Genomic DNA, 17,161 nt, shown 5'->3' on the forward strand with positions numbered 1-17,161 from the left:
TGAAAATAATTAACATTTGACTGATGTTATGTGGTTTTTTGTATTTACTAGTTTATGCATGCACAAATGCTTAACAAATAACAGCAACTGAAACTTTGGTGTAGACTATTCAAAAATCGGCAGCTGGCTTTCCTTAACCACAGGAGTCATTTTCAACCGGGAAGCTGTTGGCAGAAGTACAAGATACAGCTGTATTTGTCCTATATGATGAAAGGAGCTGATTCTGTACAACCAGCCTCTTCTGTTAAGTGAACATTTCTCTCTGCTGAACCATAAGACATAGGAGCAGAAATTAGGCCTTTCGGCCCATCGAGTCTGCTCCGCCATTCAATCATGACTGATGCGTTTCTCAACCCCATTCTCCCGCCTTCTCCCCGTAACTTTTGATCTCCTTACCAATCAAGAACCTATCTATCTTGGTCTTAAATACACTCAATGACCTGGCCTCCACAGCCTTCTGTGGCAATGTTGCTCTTTTCGGACTTATGTAAAAAATATGTATATCAGATGGTTATGTGCAGGTACCATACGTGTATCTCATGCAATCTGTCTCTCTTTCTGATTAACTATTTCCCAGCTGATCAAAACTTACCACAACCCACATCTTAAATTTCTGCTGTACATCTTGAGCAATCCCGCAGGGGAAAATGTTGACTTCCTATTAACTGCATAACTTATTTGAGTATCTCAGTAACTATACATATCCATGTCCTTGATTGCAGCCATACAACCGCTACATGTACATTAACTTGATTACTGATCTATGGTAAACATTTTGTGGGCTCATGATGGTTCAAAGGGTAGATGTGAAATGTGTCGTACTTTATGGATCAGGGCCCAGGGAGGAAACTGTGTTTGGATGTGAGGTAACACAAGACTGGGCTACTCGTCTTCCTTTTCAACTTCCCTATGTATGTTCAAATAGCCCGTTGTATGGCAAAGCATGGCTACTGTTGCAAAGCACGTGGCTTCTGAAGGCTTGTTGCTGTGGAGAGAAGGGATGAACATTTTGGCTGGGGGAAATAAAACTTAAAAGAAAGTACACTAGCAGTTTATGTAAGATGGCATTGGAGAGGTATTAACATCCTGCTTATTGGTACATCAGTATTGTGCACTAAGATGATGCCTCTTTGGTGACCATATAACTTTTACTTCTAACAGAACCAGATCCAGTACCTCAAGCAAGTTCAACTGCCCAGTGCTGCTCAACTCCGATCCACCTTGGTTGACCCTGCTATTAACTTGTTTTTCCTTAAAATGAAGACTGAACTGGAACAGACTAAAGACAAACTGGAACAAGCCCAAAATGAACTGAGTGCCTGGAAGTTTACACCTGATAGGTAAACAAACAAAATACTCCCCAGTCAAGACCTCCCTGACAGTCCCACTGCAAGAATGTATGGTGGGAAGGCCAAGTACTCTCTTAACAGAGCAAGACAGCCTCAGCCTTTGAGCAAAAAAAAAATCCAGATTCATTTACTACTCAGCTTGTTATGCTTAATGTAAAACATTGTCAGATGAACGTTCTGTTTCAGCTTTTTTCCCCTTCTACTTCAGAGGCCTGCAGGAGTCGGACTGTTCTGAAGAGTGGGCCTGCATCCAACCAAAAAAAATTCTTGCCCAGTTTAGACACTTGAAATTTGGCTTTTATAGAAGAAAATAAAGGGAGGAAAAGAAGTCACTTTTCTGCAAAAAAGAGTGTAAAGTCTGCTGCACACTGTTTCTGGTGGCTGAGTTTGCAGTCTGAGTTTGGAGGAGAGAACATAGCTTTTCTCATCTCAGACACTGAGCCTGAATTGAGTTGTTCGTGTAAATTCGTTTAAAGTAGTGGAATGCCCTGCACTCCAAACGTTGCGCTAGTGACCAATAGACATTGGAAGTCAATTTGGTGTAAGACTGAAGACTTCCTGCTTGTTCACGGTGAACTGTCAAGAGTTGAAAAAAGATTGAAGTGACTTTAGAGCACAGTCAAAGGTTTCAATAATTTTTTTGAACTGGCCATCAACTCTTATGTAGCGTTTAATTTGCAAAGCCATATTTTCATATTGATTCATTCTGATGCAACATTCCCTTTATTGTGGTTATGGTTTCTTTAACTTCATTAACTAACCAACTTGTATGTACCAAACTGTGAGCAGTCTTATAAATGTAAGCGGAAAAGTTGAAATCTAACTGTTTGGTTAGTTTTTTGTCAGTGAAATTTAAACCCCTTCCACTGGCTAACTATTGGAGGTAATGTTGTTTTTTTTTTTCAAAACATGCCATTTTTGTACTGGGCATTTTATTTCTGAAGTGTTGCCATCAGTGACTTATCTGGAAACGCAACTGTGCAGTTGTAGAACCCAAGTGTATTGAAATTTAGTTTTATTCTAGAAATTGCAAGTGATTATTGTAACATCTAAAGGTTTGCACCAGATAAAATGTTACGTTGGGGAAAATTTGATTTTCCTGTATTGAAAGATCTTTTGTCGTTGGTGGAGAAATATTAAAACACATCTGTTGGAGCTGAAAGGTGATATCGTGCCCTTCCAGTTGAATGAGACAACTTATCCAATTGACATCCTTCATATACATTTCAGAAAATCTGTCTGGTATGTAACTGTAATCAATATGTTACAAGTAGGTTTCAATATCATATAAATCCTGGTGTTTCTTTATATAGTGCTTTATCAAAATCAGTTGCTTATCCTGGCTGTTGTGATCGAAACAGACTAATTGGGCGCAATATGAAAGCTAGATCTAGACCTGATTTCAAACAGTGACAGCAATTGTTCACTAAATCCTAAATTGCTCAATTCTTCATCCCTCAGCTAAGCATGCCAAGTTTGGGATACTTTGTTTTTATTTATGGAAATGGGATGCTAAAGTATGTGCACCACACCACTTGCTTTATCAACAATTTTTTCTGAATTAGTTTGGGAGCTCCCAGTTCCATAAATAAAATCCCTCAACTGCAGTAATTCTGGATATTTGCTTCATAAGCAAAATTTAGATGGCAGCCTTTTTCAAAAAACGGAAGTTTGGAGCAGCTCCAGGTGATATGTAATGATGACTGTTTGAGAATTTTTAACACTGTGAAATTCAAACTATCCTGGTGACTGACACAGGGAGGGAGAAAATCTATACTGAAGTCCCCAAACTGTAGTTTTTTAATGTATTTTGATGTTTTTCCAACTGCTCATTGTAAAGTTCACAGTGCAATTTGCTGATAAAAGTCTAACCCTATTTTCTTATTTTCATATTGTGGGGCATATCAGTCTTAATTGTACAGTATTCTGTGTAGTTTATTTCAATACTGCAAGATGATCTACCTGTCTCAGTAAAAAGAAACGTTCATGCACTTTTAAAACTGCAAAACTAAATTTCTTGTTTCGTGAAATGTTTTGTGTTGCATCAGGATAATTGTCTGTACCAGTGAAGTTGGAAGATCAAACTGGTAGAGATTTATTCAAGTCAGTGGAATGAATATTTCAAATTAAGTTTATTGCGAAATAGATCGTTGGTTTTCCTTTGAACCTCCATTTATTAAAAGCACATGCCATGCTCTTTTTACAAAGAAATATAATTGTACCTATTTTAATGCACATTCCAAAGAGAACATTTGAACCCCAGTTTTCAATTTTTTTTCTGATTATTGATCATGTGGGAAATCTCATCTGGGCCTTGCAGAGATGGACATATCTTAAATTCTGTCAGCAAAATAGCATTTGGGGTTTTATGAGTTTGTAAAGCTTTCAAATTTTTTTCATTAATCATTTCTTGTGTTGCAGTTCAGATGTGTCTTGTAAAATAAGAATTGTGTAGGTATGTGTGGCTGTTTATGTCATTATGCATCAATTGTTAATAGTGCGTACCATTTCAAAACATAGAAGAGAAACTGCAACAGACAACATCACGGATGGTCTGAGATCAAGTTCAGGCCACAACATAAATCTTTCTTACAAAAGTATTTCAGAAGGACTGTTAAAGTGGTGATGGATATGATTTCAACAATATATCAGTTTCTTAAAAATCAGCATTACTAAGGGAGATTAGAAGTACGTGTTTCATCGGCAATTTAGTTACAGCTTTAAAATGTTTTCTTTGATTCCTATTTTTAAATCCGGTGGAAATAGGCATATGTTAATATAATTTCCTATCAGTCTGATTCATATAGGATTTAATTTAACATTTAAACTTAGGCCCATGCACTGCTCTGGTCCGCACCATCACTTGAGGGTATGGTTGTGCTTTTATTTTTCTTGGAGGTGCAGGGAAAGGAGACAATAGAATTGCATTATTATGCATCGACTATCTTCATTCTATCCTACCTATACAATGCACATTTCTGCACAGTGATCTGTCATTGATGAATGTGAACCCAGTTCCTGTGCTTCCAAAATTGTCAGCACTGTATTTGGTTCCTGTCTTAAACTTTGTGGTTTTGAGGTATACTTGCATGGATTTAAAATAAGTCCACCTTTAAAGTCATAAAGGCTGTTACCACTGTTTTGTAATGTGCAGTTTTTGGTCGTCTTTGTCAACCAGTTCGACAAACTTTGGACATTTCATCACTGTTTTTGGTACTTTATTACTTTCTCAATGCCTCTTTTTGTGTTAAATCCACTATGGGACCATCGCCAGTTTTAAAATATCAGACCTGTATTGGGTCATCTGGAGATGGAATTGCGTTCTGTTTTTCTCTCTTTTAAATTGCATAACTGTTGCGGTGCAGTTCAAATGCACTAGCAGCTCTTGGGCCACTTGGGTTGAAGTTTTAATTTTCCTGTGTGTTGATAGGCAATTTGATCATTGGAGGCATCACAGCCAAGTCTAAGCCTGCTGCTGTCCTCCCCCAGTGTATATTGGGCCCATTTCAGCAGGGGTTACTGTATTATATGTTACTGTGTGGGAGCTCAAGACCAATTTCTCCCTAGGCTCCCTCCAAAAACACTGAGGCACTTGGCCTATTTTTAGTAGCCTAGGCTAAAATCAGCTAGCGCAGTGCAGCCATGGGATCAAGCCTGGGACCCGCTGGTTTGAATGCCTACCTACCGCACCCCACAGAGCATCTGTGAGCTTTGAATAATTATGAATTCAGTTGATGCTGTTTCTTTCATACGTTGATGCTTCTCTGATCTTCCCTGAGATCAGAGTTTCATTGCTGTAAACTTGTGCTTTTTGTTGACTATCCATATACTACTATGAATGAGATCTCTGGGTATTTTAATTCCATATAGGTTCAGCGTCACAACTATAAATCCTGCAGGAACTAGCTGACATTTTCTTCCAGAGTATCACTTTTTTATTTAAAAAAAAAAATGATTTAATGAAAAGCATTTAAATAGGAATGTCTTAACTCTGGGTTTGAAAATATCATGCATTTAAAATGGAAGTTCCCAAGCCATAGTGGCTTGAAATACAGTGGGCTAGAAATGTTGGGTTTTAATAGCATGTGATCATGTGTGATGATCTCCACTTTATGAAGAACTGTCGTTTCCTTCTGTGATGGTAAGTGTCTGTCTTTACAGCCAAACGGGAAAAAAGCTGATGGCCAAGTGTCGGATGTTAATTCAGGAAAACCAAGAATTGGGAAGACAGCTGTCCCAGGGACGCATTGCACAGCTGGAGGCTGAATTAGCTTTACAGAAGAAATACAGTGAGGAGCTCAAAAGCAGTCAAGATGGTGAGTAGAGTTGACCACTGAGTTCTTGATTGTGAGAAAATGTATTCTTTAGGAGTAGCAGTTTTTGGTTTGTAACATTTTAATCAGTATTAATGACTGTTGTTATGGTATCTGCAATGGGACTGACTTGCAAAGTATAAAACACAAGGTGTGCTTTTTGTACACCTTTCTCAACTCTTCCACTGTTGCTGAACCATCAGACTGCTTATCTGACATCCAGAACTGGAAGAGCAGAAATTTCCTTGAATTAAAATGGGAAGACTGAAGCCATTGTTTTCGGTCTCTGCTGCAAACTCTGTTCCCCAGCTGTCAACTCGCATCCCCGTCTCTGGCAACAATCTGAGATTAGTGTCTGCTCTAGACCTTGGTGTCACATTTGAGCTTGATGAGCTCATGATCTCATTCGTGCTATCACTAGGACCGCTTATATCTACCTCGCAACATTGCCTGACTCTGTCCCGTCTAAGCTCATCTGATGAAACCCTCATTCGTACCTTCGTTACTTCTGGAGTTGACTATACCACCCGACTTCTGGCTGGTCTTTCACATTTCACCCTACATAAACTTGTCATCCAAAACTCTGCTGCCCATGTCTTAACTATCAGCCCTGTGTTTGCTAATGAACATTGACTCCCGGTCAAGCTATGTCTTGATTTTAAAATTCTGATCATTGTTTTCAAATCCCTTCATGGCCTCACCCATCCTTACCTTTAATCTCTTCTAGCCCCACAACCCTCTGCTACCTGTCCTCCCCTTACTCTTGTCTCTTCAGCCTGATTTTTAATCACTCCACATTGGTGGCTGTGCCTTCAGTTGCCTCAACCCTAAACTCTGGAATACCCTCCCTTCACCCCTCGGCCTCGTTTCCCTCCTTTAAGACACTCCTTGACACGTTTCTCTTTAGCCAAGCTTTTGTTCATCTGACCTGATTTTTTTTATGTGACTTGATGTCATATTTCGTTTCATAATGCCCTTGGAATGCTTTACTACATTAAAGGTACAATATAAATATAAGCTGTTGTTTGAAGTTTAGTTCCAATTTGTTTTCTACAAAAATTTTGCTCACATTAATAAAATATACATCAATTTGGTTAATTTGATAACACTCCTCTGAGTCAGAGGTTGAAAGTTCAAGCCCACTTCAGGACTTGAGCCCATAATCCAGTACTGTGGGAGTGCTGCATTGTGATGGATAATCCCTTAAATTACTTTAAGTTAGAGATGAAAGATCATATGATGCTATTCAAAGGAGAGCAGGAAGCCAACATTCCTCCCTTATCAACTTCATCCAATTGCTGTTTACAGAACAAAAACAGAATTGCCTGGAAAAACTCAGCAGGTCTGGCAGCATCGGTGGAGAAGAAAAGAGTCGACGTTTCGAGTCCTCACGACCCTTCAACAGAACTGAGTATAGTTAGGAGAGGGGTGAAATATCAGCTGGTTTAAGGTGGGCGGGGGGAGTGAGAAGTTGGGGTGGGTGGGGTTGTAGGAACAAGCAAGCAGTGATAGGAGCAGATAATCAAAAGATGTCACAGACAAAAGGATCAAAGAGGTGTTGAAGGTGGTGATATTATCTAAGAAAATGTGCTAATTAAGAATGGATGGCAGGACACTCAAGGTACAGCTCTAGTGGGGGTGGGGTGGAAAGACTGACAGGGTATTAGTTGTAGATTTTAAAATAATGGAAATAGGTGGGAAAAGAAAAATCTATATAAATTATTGGAAAAAACAAAAGGGAAGGGGAAGAAACGGGGTGGGGATGGGAGGAGGGAGTTTAAGATCTAAAGTTGTTGAATTCAATATTCAGCCCGGAAGGCTGTAAAGTGCCTAGTCGGAAGATGAGGTGCTGTTCCTCCAGTTTGCGTTGGGCTTCACTGGAACAATGCAGCAAGCCAAGGACAGACATGTGGGCAAGACAGCAGGGTGGAGTGTTAAAATGGCAAGCGACAGGGAGGTTTGGGTCTTTCTTGCGGACAGACCGCAGGTGTTCTGCAAAGCGGTCACCCAGTTTGCGTTTGGTCTCTCCAGTGTAGAGGAGACCGCATTGGGAGCAACGAATGCAGTAGACTAAGTTAGGGGAAATGCAAGTGAAATGCTGCTTCACTTGAAAGGAGTGTTTGGGCCCTTGGACGGTGAGGAGAGAGGAAGTGAAGGGGCAGGTGTTGCATCTTCTACGTGGGCATGGGGAGGTGCCATAGGTGGGGATTGAGGAGTAGGGGGTGATGAAGGAGTGGACCAGGGTGTCCCGGAGGGAACGATCCCTACGGAATGCTGCCAGGGTGGGTGAAGGGAAGATGTGTTTGGTGGTGGCATCATGCTGGACATCTTTTGATTATCTGCTCCTATCACTGCTTGCTTGTTCCTACAACCACCACCACCACCCCCCCCGCCTCAACTTCTCGCTCCCCCCGCCCACCTAAAACCAGCTGATATTTCACCCCTCTCCTAACTATACTCAGTTCTGTTGAAGGGTCGTGAGGACTCGAAACGTCGACTCTTTTCTTCTCCACCGATGCTGCCAGACCTGCTGAGTTTTTCCAGGTAATTCTGTTTTTGTTTTGGATTCCCAGCATGCGCAGTAGTTTTTTGTTTTTATTTGTTTTTATCTGCTGTTTGCAGAACTTGGTATAGAATTATCATTACTTTTGTACTTTTAGATAGATAAATATAATTATATAAAATCAAGCTTTTTAAGTTGGTATTCAGTGAAGCTGTACAAAGTAATGGCTTGCATGTATTGTGAATTCTTGATCTTGAGAGAAGTATTGATTTTATTGAGCTGAAGCTTGGCATTTTCCCAGAATGGGGAACCACTTACCAGCCTGTTATGCCAGTGGTCAGAAATGCTGCATAGCTCAGAAACATGAAAGGGAGTTTTTTTTAAAAGAAAATCTTTTATTATGCTAAAGTACTGCAAGGAGACTATTTTTAAAAACATTATACTATTGTGGTGTATTTTAAGACCATTGTTTCAGCCTAATTAAAGAGAAATTTACTTGCCGTCATGTTCTGCCAAAATGACACACCAAGAATAGTGGAAGTCTCATGGTTTCACAGCCATTCATAAACACAATTGCACTTATTGCGTTGTGGGTATGCTTCTGCGGGGATCTTCAGATCTCTAACAATGGCTATAGGTCAGAAATAGAATGAAATTATGGCCATGTTAAGTTGGGAAAAGCAAAGATTTATAACAGGGAGGTCATGCTTGACTTTTTTTGACTGTTAGTTAGATAAAGGGAACATAATACATGTTACAAATTAATTTTCAGGAGAGCCTATAAATGTCACATGAGAGGCACGTTAGAAAAACGATTGCCTATATTAAAAGCACTGTAGCTGCATTAATCAGTAGATGACTGCGGGCTAGAAAACAAGAGTAAGAGTGAATAGATAAAAACAAAAGACTTGTGGATACTGGAAATACTCAGCAGGTCTGGAGCATTTGTGAAGAGGGAAAACAGAGTTAACGTTTCAAGTCAAATATGATTCCTTCAAGGGTGAATAAATTTTTTTTGGATTGGAGAGATGAGAGACAGGTATGCCCTGGGTTCTAACCTGGGTACTCTTTAAGTTCCACTTGTATAAATGGCTTTGATATAGGCATAAAAGGCATTTCATCAAAAAAGAAAATTATAGGAAGTTGACCGAAAAATGACACAGGTTGACAGAGTGGGCAGATAAATACAATGTACAGGTATGTGAAGTATATTTTTAGGAGGGGGGAAGGGCATACCTTAAAAAGATAGGATTCTTGAAAGTAAAGGAGTGTTAAGGACCTAGAGGTGCAATTATTTCAATCTTCATAGATAAGCATAGACTATTTCATTACTGGAAGAAGGAAAGAATATTTTCTCAGGTTATTAAACGTGGTTCTCTATCACAAATGCTGTTGAGGTAGAAATGATAGAATCTAAATGAGAATTTTAGAAAAGTAAACATAGAGTGAACGCACACAAATTTTGCATGTGTAGCCAGTGACTGATAACCATCTCAATCTGTTTTGCAAAAATGGGTCCTTTTGGTTTCCATGTGTGCTCTTTTGGGCTTGCCTCTGTGTACTGTGTAGCCTCACTTAAGAATTTGGATTTGTTAACAAATTTTATGCTGAGATAGGCTTGTTTGCAAGGTCTAGTGTGCTTACTCTTACCAAGTCTTTGAACAAAAAGCCTTTGTTTTAAGCAGAAAATTAAGGCTTGTCTTTAAAACCTGGGTATGGAGTGCTCAATGCCTAAATCTGTACATCTGATGGAATTCCAAGATATGTAGACTTTGGATCCCCAGTTTTTGCCAAGTTAGATGGGCAGTAAATGGCCTCAGTAACCTCATAGCTTGGATTGGAACTACAGTCTTGATTGGTATTCAGGGATTCCTACTGAGAAAATCAATGTGTTGACTTGGGCTGAGAGAGGATCAAGCCAGATTGTGATGGCATTCATGTTAAAATAAGACTGCTGACATTTGCTCTATAGGCTCTTAAATGAAGAGCAGCCACTTGAGTCAGATAAGAGTGGACTACGTATGGTGGTCACAAGAGTAGCAGAGAAGACATGGGTAATCCATATTGCTCCACTTAAGCATGAAGACACTGTAAATTGATTAAATTGAAAGAGCAAATTTAGTTTGATTATCTGTGACTCAAATCACTCGACTTATCATTTATACTTGGTTAACAAGTGGTGAGAAGAGGCTTTAATCTAATTTTAAGGAAACCAGGATGAAACATCAGATAGGAGAAATGAAGGTTTATAAAGGACTGGGAGAGGCAAAGAGTGGTCTAGAAATAGAAGGGACCAGACAGGAGAGAGACAAGGCAGGTTTGTAGTGCATGTACCTAACTGAACAGAGCATGATAAATAGGTTGGTAAGCTACAAGCAGAATTACTGTTTGATATAATGCAACAACAGAAACCCAGCTGAAACAAGTGCAAAAATGGGAACTAAACATTACTGGCTGCAATGTATTCAAGAGAAATAGGAAAGGAAGAAAAGGAGGTGGAGTGATAGTATTGATCAAAGATACTGGTACAGCCCTGGAAAGGAATCGTGCTTGAGGGCTCACAGAGTCTGTTTGGTTCGAGTGAAGGAGTAGATAAGTTGCTAGGTGTGTCGTAAAGACTACCAAAAAGTGGGCAGGAGATGGAGAAGCAAATTTGCAGGCAAATCTTAGAAACATGTAAAAGCACTAGATTAGTGAGAATACTAATATATACTGCGATGGCAAGGCATGGGAGGAATTCCTCAAAGTTTTGCAGGAAAACTTTCCTAATCGATATGTTTCCAGTCCAATGAAGAAATAATCAATGCTGGATCTTGTTCTGGAGAATGAAGTGTAGCACATTTCAATGGGAGAGCATTTGGGGAAACAGTGATCACAATATCAAGTCTAGAGTATTTTTTCGGAAAGGAGAAAGGAAAATGCTTGACTAGGAGAAGGGATAGTGCAGGAAAATGGCATTGAGGTAGAAGGTCAGCCATGATCTTGTTGAATGGTGGAGCAGGCTTGAGGAGTTGAATGGCCTACTCCTCCTATTTCCTATGTTTCAATGAATCCTAAAGATGTTTATAAACTTAAGAGTAATGGGATAGTCAAAAGGATAGGTGGGGCATGTTAAGGACCTGCAAAGAAACCTTTTCAGCAGAGGGCATGACAGGTATCTAATTGAGTATTCTGAATCCCTCTTCAGTAAAGAAGAGGATGCTACCCCTGTTACTGTAAAAGTGGGAGATTAAAGAATTGGTGGCATAAAATTAAATTGACGATGTTTTAAAATGGTTTGCAGTGACCTCAGTAGAGGAGCCACCCAATCCAGATGGAATGTATCCAGGCAGCTGAGAGGAGGTTGGAAATAGTGGAGGGCTTTTTGTCAATCCTTCCATGCTTTGGGGGGTATGAGTGGTTTCGAAGGGCTGGAACATTGTATTGTTGCACCCTGTACAAAGCAAGGAGGCAATAAACCAGATAATGACAGGGTAGTCAACCTCATGTCGACGTTGGGGCAACTTCTAGTAACCATAATGCAGGACAAAATTAATGGTCACATGGAGGAACATAATAAATAATCGACATTAATTTGTTAACGGCAAATCACGTAGGACTGAACTTGGTTGAGTTCTTCAATTAAATGAAGAGGGTTGAAATTACACAGTTTATATATATGGACTTTCCAGAAGTGCTGGTGAAGTGTCAGACATTAGCAAAATTGAACCCTGTGGGACTGATGAGGCATTGTCAACCTAGACATTAAGTTGGATGATCTGACGTGATTTATTTTGGCAAGAGGAATGAGGAGAGGCAATATAAAACTCAGTGGTAACATTTTAAAGGAAAAGTGGGAAAGGAGAAACCTAGGGATGTATATAAATATTTTAAGTTGGATTCATACCTAGCACAAAGGAATGGATGGAGGCCAATCATCTTAGTTCCAGGAGCTCCTCAGGGTAGTGTCCTCAGCCCAACCATCTTCAGCTGCTTCATCAATGACTGTCCCTACATCATAAGGTCAGAAGTAGAGATGTTTGCTGATGATTGTACAACTTTCAGTACCATTCACAAGTCCTGGGATAGTGGGACAATCCGTGACCATATGCAGCAAGACCTGGACATCATTCAGACTTCGATTGGCAAGTGGCAAGTAACATTTGTGCCACACAAGTGCCAGACAATGACCATCTCCAACAGGAGCGAATCTAACTCCCCTCTCCTTGACATGCAATGGCATTACCATTGCTGAATCCTCCACAATCAACATCCCGGAGGTTACCATTGACCAGAAACTAAACTGTACCAGCCAAGTTCCAGACTGATCATGTATGCTTCTGATAACACTTTATTCTACAATGAACATCCTGGGAGGGTTACCATGACCAGAAACTGAACTTGACGAGCTGTAGAAATACTGTGGCTACAAGAGCAGGTCAGAGGTGGTAATTCTGCAGAAAGACACTCACCACCTGTCTTCCCAAAGTCTGTCCACTATCTATCTATAAGGCACAAGTCAGAAGTGTGATGGAATACTCTGCACTTGCCTTTGAGTGCAGCTCCAACAAAAGTCGTGGCTCAACATCACCCAGAACAAAGCAGCCTGCAGTGTGTACTCTTAAGATGCACTGCAGCAACTCGCTAAGCCTCCTTTGACAGCATCTTCCAAACCTGGGAGATCTGCCACCTAGAAGGACAAGGGCAGCAGATAAATGGGAACCTGAAAGTTCTCCTCCAAGCCATCCTGACTTGGAACTATATCACTACTCCTTCACTGTTCAAAATCCTGGAGCGCCCTAACAGCACTGTGGGTGTACCTGTACCAGATGGATGTAGCTGTTCAAGAAGGTGGTTACTGCCACCTTCTTGAGGGCAGTTGAGGGTGGGTAACAAATGCTGGTCTTGCCAATGACATTCATGAAAGAATTTTTTTTTAAAGTGGCAGGACAAGTTAGCAGGCTGTTGCAAAAGGCACACGGAATCCTTGGCTTTATAAATAGAGGCATAGAGTACAAAAACAATGATTGCTAGACTTATAACATTTGTTGGGTCCCGGGTGGAGTATTATGTCCAATGTTAGGCATTACACTTTAATTCCCTTTAACAAATCTGTGCTGGCTTTCATTTATTAGCACATATTTTCCCCAAGTGCCTATTAATTTTGTCCCAGATTAATGTCTCTAAAAGTTTACCCACCACTGATATTGGACTGACTGGCCTGTAGTTGCTAAATTTTAACCCTCCCATTGTTTTTTGACATAAGTAGTAATTGCAATTCTAAGGAGGATTGGAAGATTGTGGCTGGAGCTTCCACAGCATCCATCTTTACCTCAGCAACTGAAGATGCATCCCATCTGGGCAGGGTGACTTTTCTAATGTTTGTGTTGCTTTTTTTGTTTATCCTACTCAATTTCTGTACTGCCCCCTTTTTATTTTGATATGACAATCAATGAAAAATACTCATTTACTATCTCTCAACATGATGTCCTTCTGTAGCGTATTCTGTGTTATCTCTGCCATTGTTCATCACATCACCTTACTGAGTTCTGTAGCTCTGCTAAAGAGTTCTGCAAAACTTTGGGTTGTCTGAACACATTGCTTCAATTCAAACTCAACTAATTTCATTTAATTCAAACACAAGCCACTTTGAGCTGATTGTTTTGTGTACAGTGTGTTGTCCAGATTTATTTAAATATCCTGATTGAGGAAAACGTGGAAGTAAAATTTCTAAGAGAAATATCCTGAACTTTCTTACTGAGCCCTGAAAGTAATCACATTTTTTTTTAAAAACCCCAGATAAGCAATGCAATGTAACTCGTTAATTGTATCAAGAAAAAGATGCAATTATCGTTGCAGATTGGGGTCAGCTATTGTTTGGAATTTGAACAATATTCAATGAGGCAGATGTTGCTTGAATAGATAGTATTTCACGTCGCATAGAAGGCTTTTAATGACACTTCCCCACACACTTCCGACTTTAAAAATTAAACTTGCGATCCTTGAAAGGAAATTTAATTACCAAGAGATCAAAACTACAACTATGAGAAATGTGTGGCCCATAGCTCTGAGTATTCAGATCAAGAAGTTCCATCCTATTTGCACTTTTTTGTTTTTGCCTTATTTGAATTCTGGAGGTTTGGAAGTGGCTACTGGCTCATTGGTAGAGTAATTCTAAATCAGATCTGTTAGTATCAGCTGCTTGGGATATATACAGAATAATGGAAGCCTTGAGTTAGCATGGCATCCTGGGTTCCTTACTGCAACTTAAGCATTCTTGTTTTACAGAGAGACCTGATAGTTAAGCATTTGCTTTCCACAGTTTTTGCTTGGTATTTTAACAGGTATGTGAAATGGTCATGCATTGTAATACAGTAATTCATTGTTAATAATTTTGCTTTAGCCATATATAGTTGGAACATGCAGTGACATTATTGCTTCTAATCATGTTGGCAAGTGCAATTTTTTTGAGGAAAATGGTAATAGAAACACTCTGAAATTGAAGATTCCTTTTGGAAGACGTTTGAATATTTAGTAATCGGGAGAAATATTTACATTGCATTGCAGCAGAAAATCACTGACATTTTAATTGCATTTAAAGTATCATGACATTTTTCGTTTGTTCAATTTTAACATTTCTTTCAACTTTACTGGAACACAATTATATGCAGATAAACTAATGTACAAGGGTTTTCTGCACTAAATATTGCAGTCTGATACAAATGTTCTGAATTGCAAAAGATTCTCAATTCCCATTTACTGAATTTTTATATTTCTGTATAGAGTTGAATGATTTCATTATCCAGCTTGATGAGGAGGTGGAAGGGATGCAAAGCACTATCATGGTTCTGCAGCAGCAGCTGAAGGAGGCACGCCAGCAGCTGGCTCAACTTCAAGGACAGCAGCATCATCAGGTGTTACTCTCTGGCACCAGTAGGACTCCAGCCCCTGAGCCTTCTGCACAACGGGAAAGCATTGCTAAAGACTGCAGTCGACTAGTGAATGGACCAACCAACGGTGATTCATCCCCACAAGGGAGAGCGGCAGCTGCCTTTCAAGACAAGACTAACCTTTACAGAGAATTAAGCAGCACAGAGGATGATTTCCCGTCATCTCCTGGCAGTGGGAATAAACTTTCAAACCACAGCGAAGAAAGGTTGGACCGAGCAGGCAGCAGTAACATGTATCAGCTAGGTGCTGGATATGAGAGTGTAGACTCCCCCACTGGTAGTGAGAACTCTCTTACTCAGCACTCAAATGACACAGACTCCATCAATGACCCTCAGGAAGATAAACCATTTGTTGTGAAAGGTACCAGAACTATGGGTTCCCGTCACATTCAGAATGGGTTGGACTCAGTCAGCACACAGGGGTCGGTTTTGTAACACTTAATGGGCATTGTCTGCAGTCTTTTTTATATAGTGTCATTTCATTTGGCTGATGGCTGTCCAGTGACTGTTGAAGCTAGTGTGTAATTTTGTTTAAAATTCAGCCTTTTGTGTTTTTGCTTTCTTGTAAAACTGTTGCTACTGTTTAAATTTTTTTAAAGCATCATATTGCATTGGCTGTTGCTGAAAGGATGTTGATACATGTAGACCTCAGCTATTTTTATATGATTTCATCTGAATAAAATGTATTACTACAACTTTAACATTGGGGAGAAAAGCTGTATAAAACTGGGTCTCCTGTGTACATCTAGGACTCCAGTGAAAAGCTATTGGCATACTACCACAACTGTGTCGTACAGTCCTGCAACAAAAGAAGGTTGCACCAAATGTGTGTGATGATTATGTAAGCTTGCCAATTGCAGTAGTTACTTTTCCAAAGGGAGTTTGGATGTTGTACTTGCCATATTCAGGTTTGGGGAGTCTGTGTAGTTTGTTAACTACAGAGACATTTTTTCCACCATGCATATGTGTACATTTTGCCCAGTGAAAAGATTGTGTTAAAGAATTAGTGTATATTGTTACCCAGTTTCTAGGCAAGAGTTATTTCCTGTGTAATGCATATTCTGTGACTATTCCCAGAAATCCCTTACCTGTACTGACCAAACTTAATAAAGTCTTTTAATATCCTATATTTTGAATGTTACTTTCAGTGAGTGATTTGTTATGATATACAATACTTTCTGCTAAAATGTCTTTCCCTTCTCACCTCTTGACTTCCCATGCAGGAGGACAGACTAAGAAATCCTGTACCATATTTGAGGTAACAGCTATGAGAAGTTAAGGGACATTATCAGATTTCCTTTTGCCCCTGTGTAACAGCAAAACTTAAGTTGGAATCTGGGCTGTTTGAGATGCAAACTCACAAACTACATCATCGCACATTGTAAATTACCATTTTACACCTAGAATTGCCGGTTTAAGCAGACTTCAGTCATTGAATTTCAGAATTTTTCATGACAGGTTTATTTTTGGCTCTTTGTGTATGGCAGCTTTTGGATAATACTGTCTACTTAAACCCAGCTGTGAAGTTTACCTTTATCCACAATGTTCTGTAACAAAATGATGCCTTTAGCTGAGAAAAATGTTGATTTTATTTTTAAGATGGCATTGCCCAACCAGTAATTTATCTGCCTCAGCTACAAACGCTTGTGCTGCTGTTATCAATGAATGTTTAACTCAACTTCCAGCTACATACGGAGATAAAAACATGGACACAGGTTGTTCATCCCAACATCCTCCACATGAGCAGTGATCCTAATCCTATGTGACTGCTTTATCCTTTTAACTCCTCCTCCAGCCACTTATAATTAATCACCTTTAATGCTTGACATGATCTCTGCTTCATTTACTAACTCTCCATTCCACAGCCTGTGTGTTTAAAGAAAAGGCTTCTCCTCTTGCCATCTTAAAACTTGCATCCTGTGGCCCCTTGTTTCAGATCCTTCAATCACTGAAGCAGTCCATTTTTGTTTGTTCCATCTGTTTATAATAGCTTGGATTTTCTACCAATGCCACAAAGCATTGGTATTCGCTATTGACTGCCCAAAAATCCATATTTACCTTGTCCTA

General features: G+C 39.7%; 1 protein-coding gene across 3 annotated transcripts in view; it reads left to right on the forward strand.

The window, feature by feature from the left end:
* Nucleotides 1-16,221, forward strand: part of wtap (WT1 associated protein) — a 69,827-nt gene extending 53,606 nt beyond the window's left edge. For all 3 annotated transcript variants that reach the window (XM_078556798.1, XM_078556800.1, XM_078556799.1), the window contains 3 exons: nucleotides 1,162-1,340; nucleotides 5,511-5,665; nucleotides 14,928-16,221. In XM_078556798.1, the coding sequence (XP_078412924.1) occupies nucleotides 1,162-1,340; nucleotides 5,511-5,665; nucleotides 14,928-15,529 (936 nt within the window). In that variant the 3' untranslated portion in view covers nucleotides 15,530-16,221. The remainder of the gene's footprint in view (nucleotides 1-1,161; nucleotides 1,341-5,510; nucleotides 5,666-14,927) is intronic.
* Nucleotides 16,222-17,161: the final 940 nt, after the last annotated feature.

Source organism: Cetorhinus maximus, chromosome 14, assembly GCF_964194155.1.
Source record: "Cetorhinus maximus chromosome 14, sCetMax3.hap1.1, whole genome shotgun sequence".
Taxonomy (NCBI): Eukaryota; Metazoa; Chordata; class Chondrichthyes; order Lamniformes; family Cetorhinidae; genus Cetorhinus; species Cetorhinus maximus.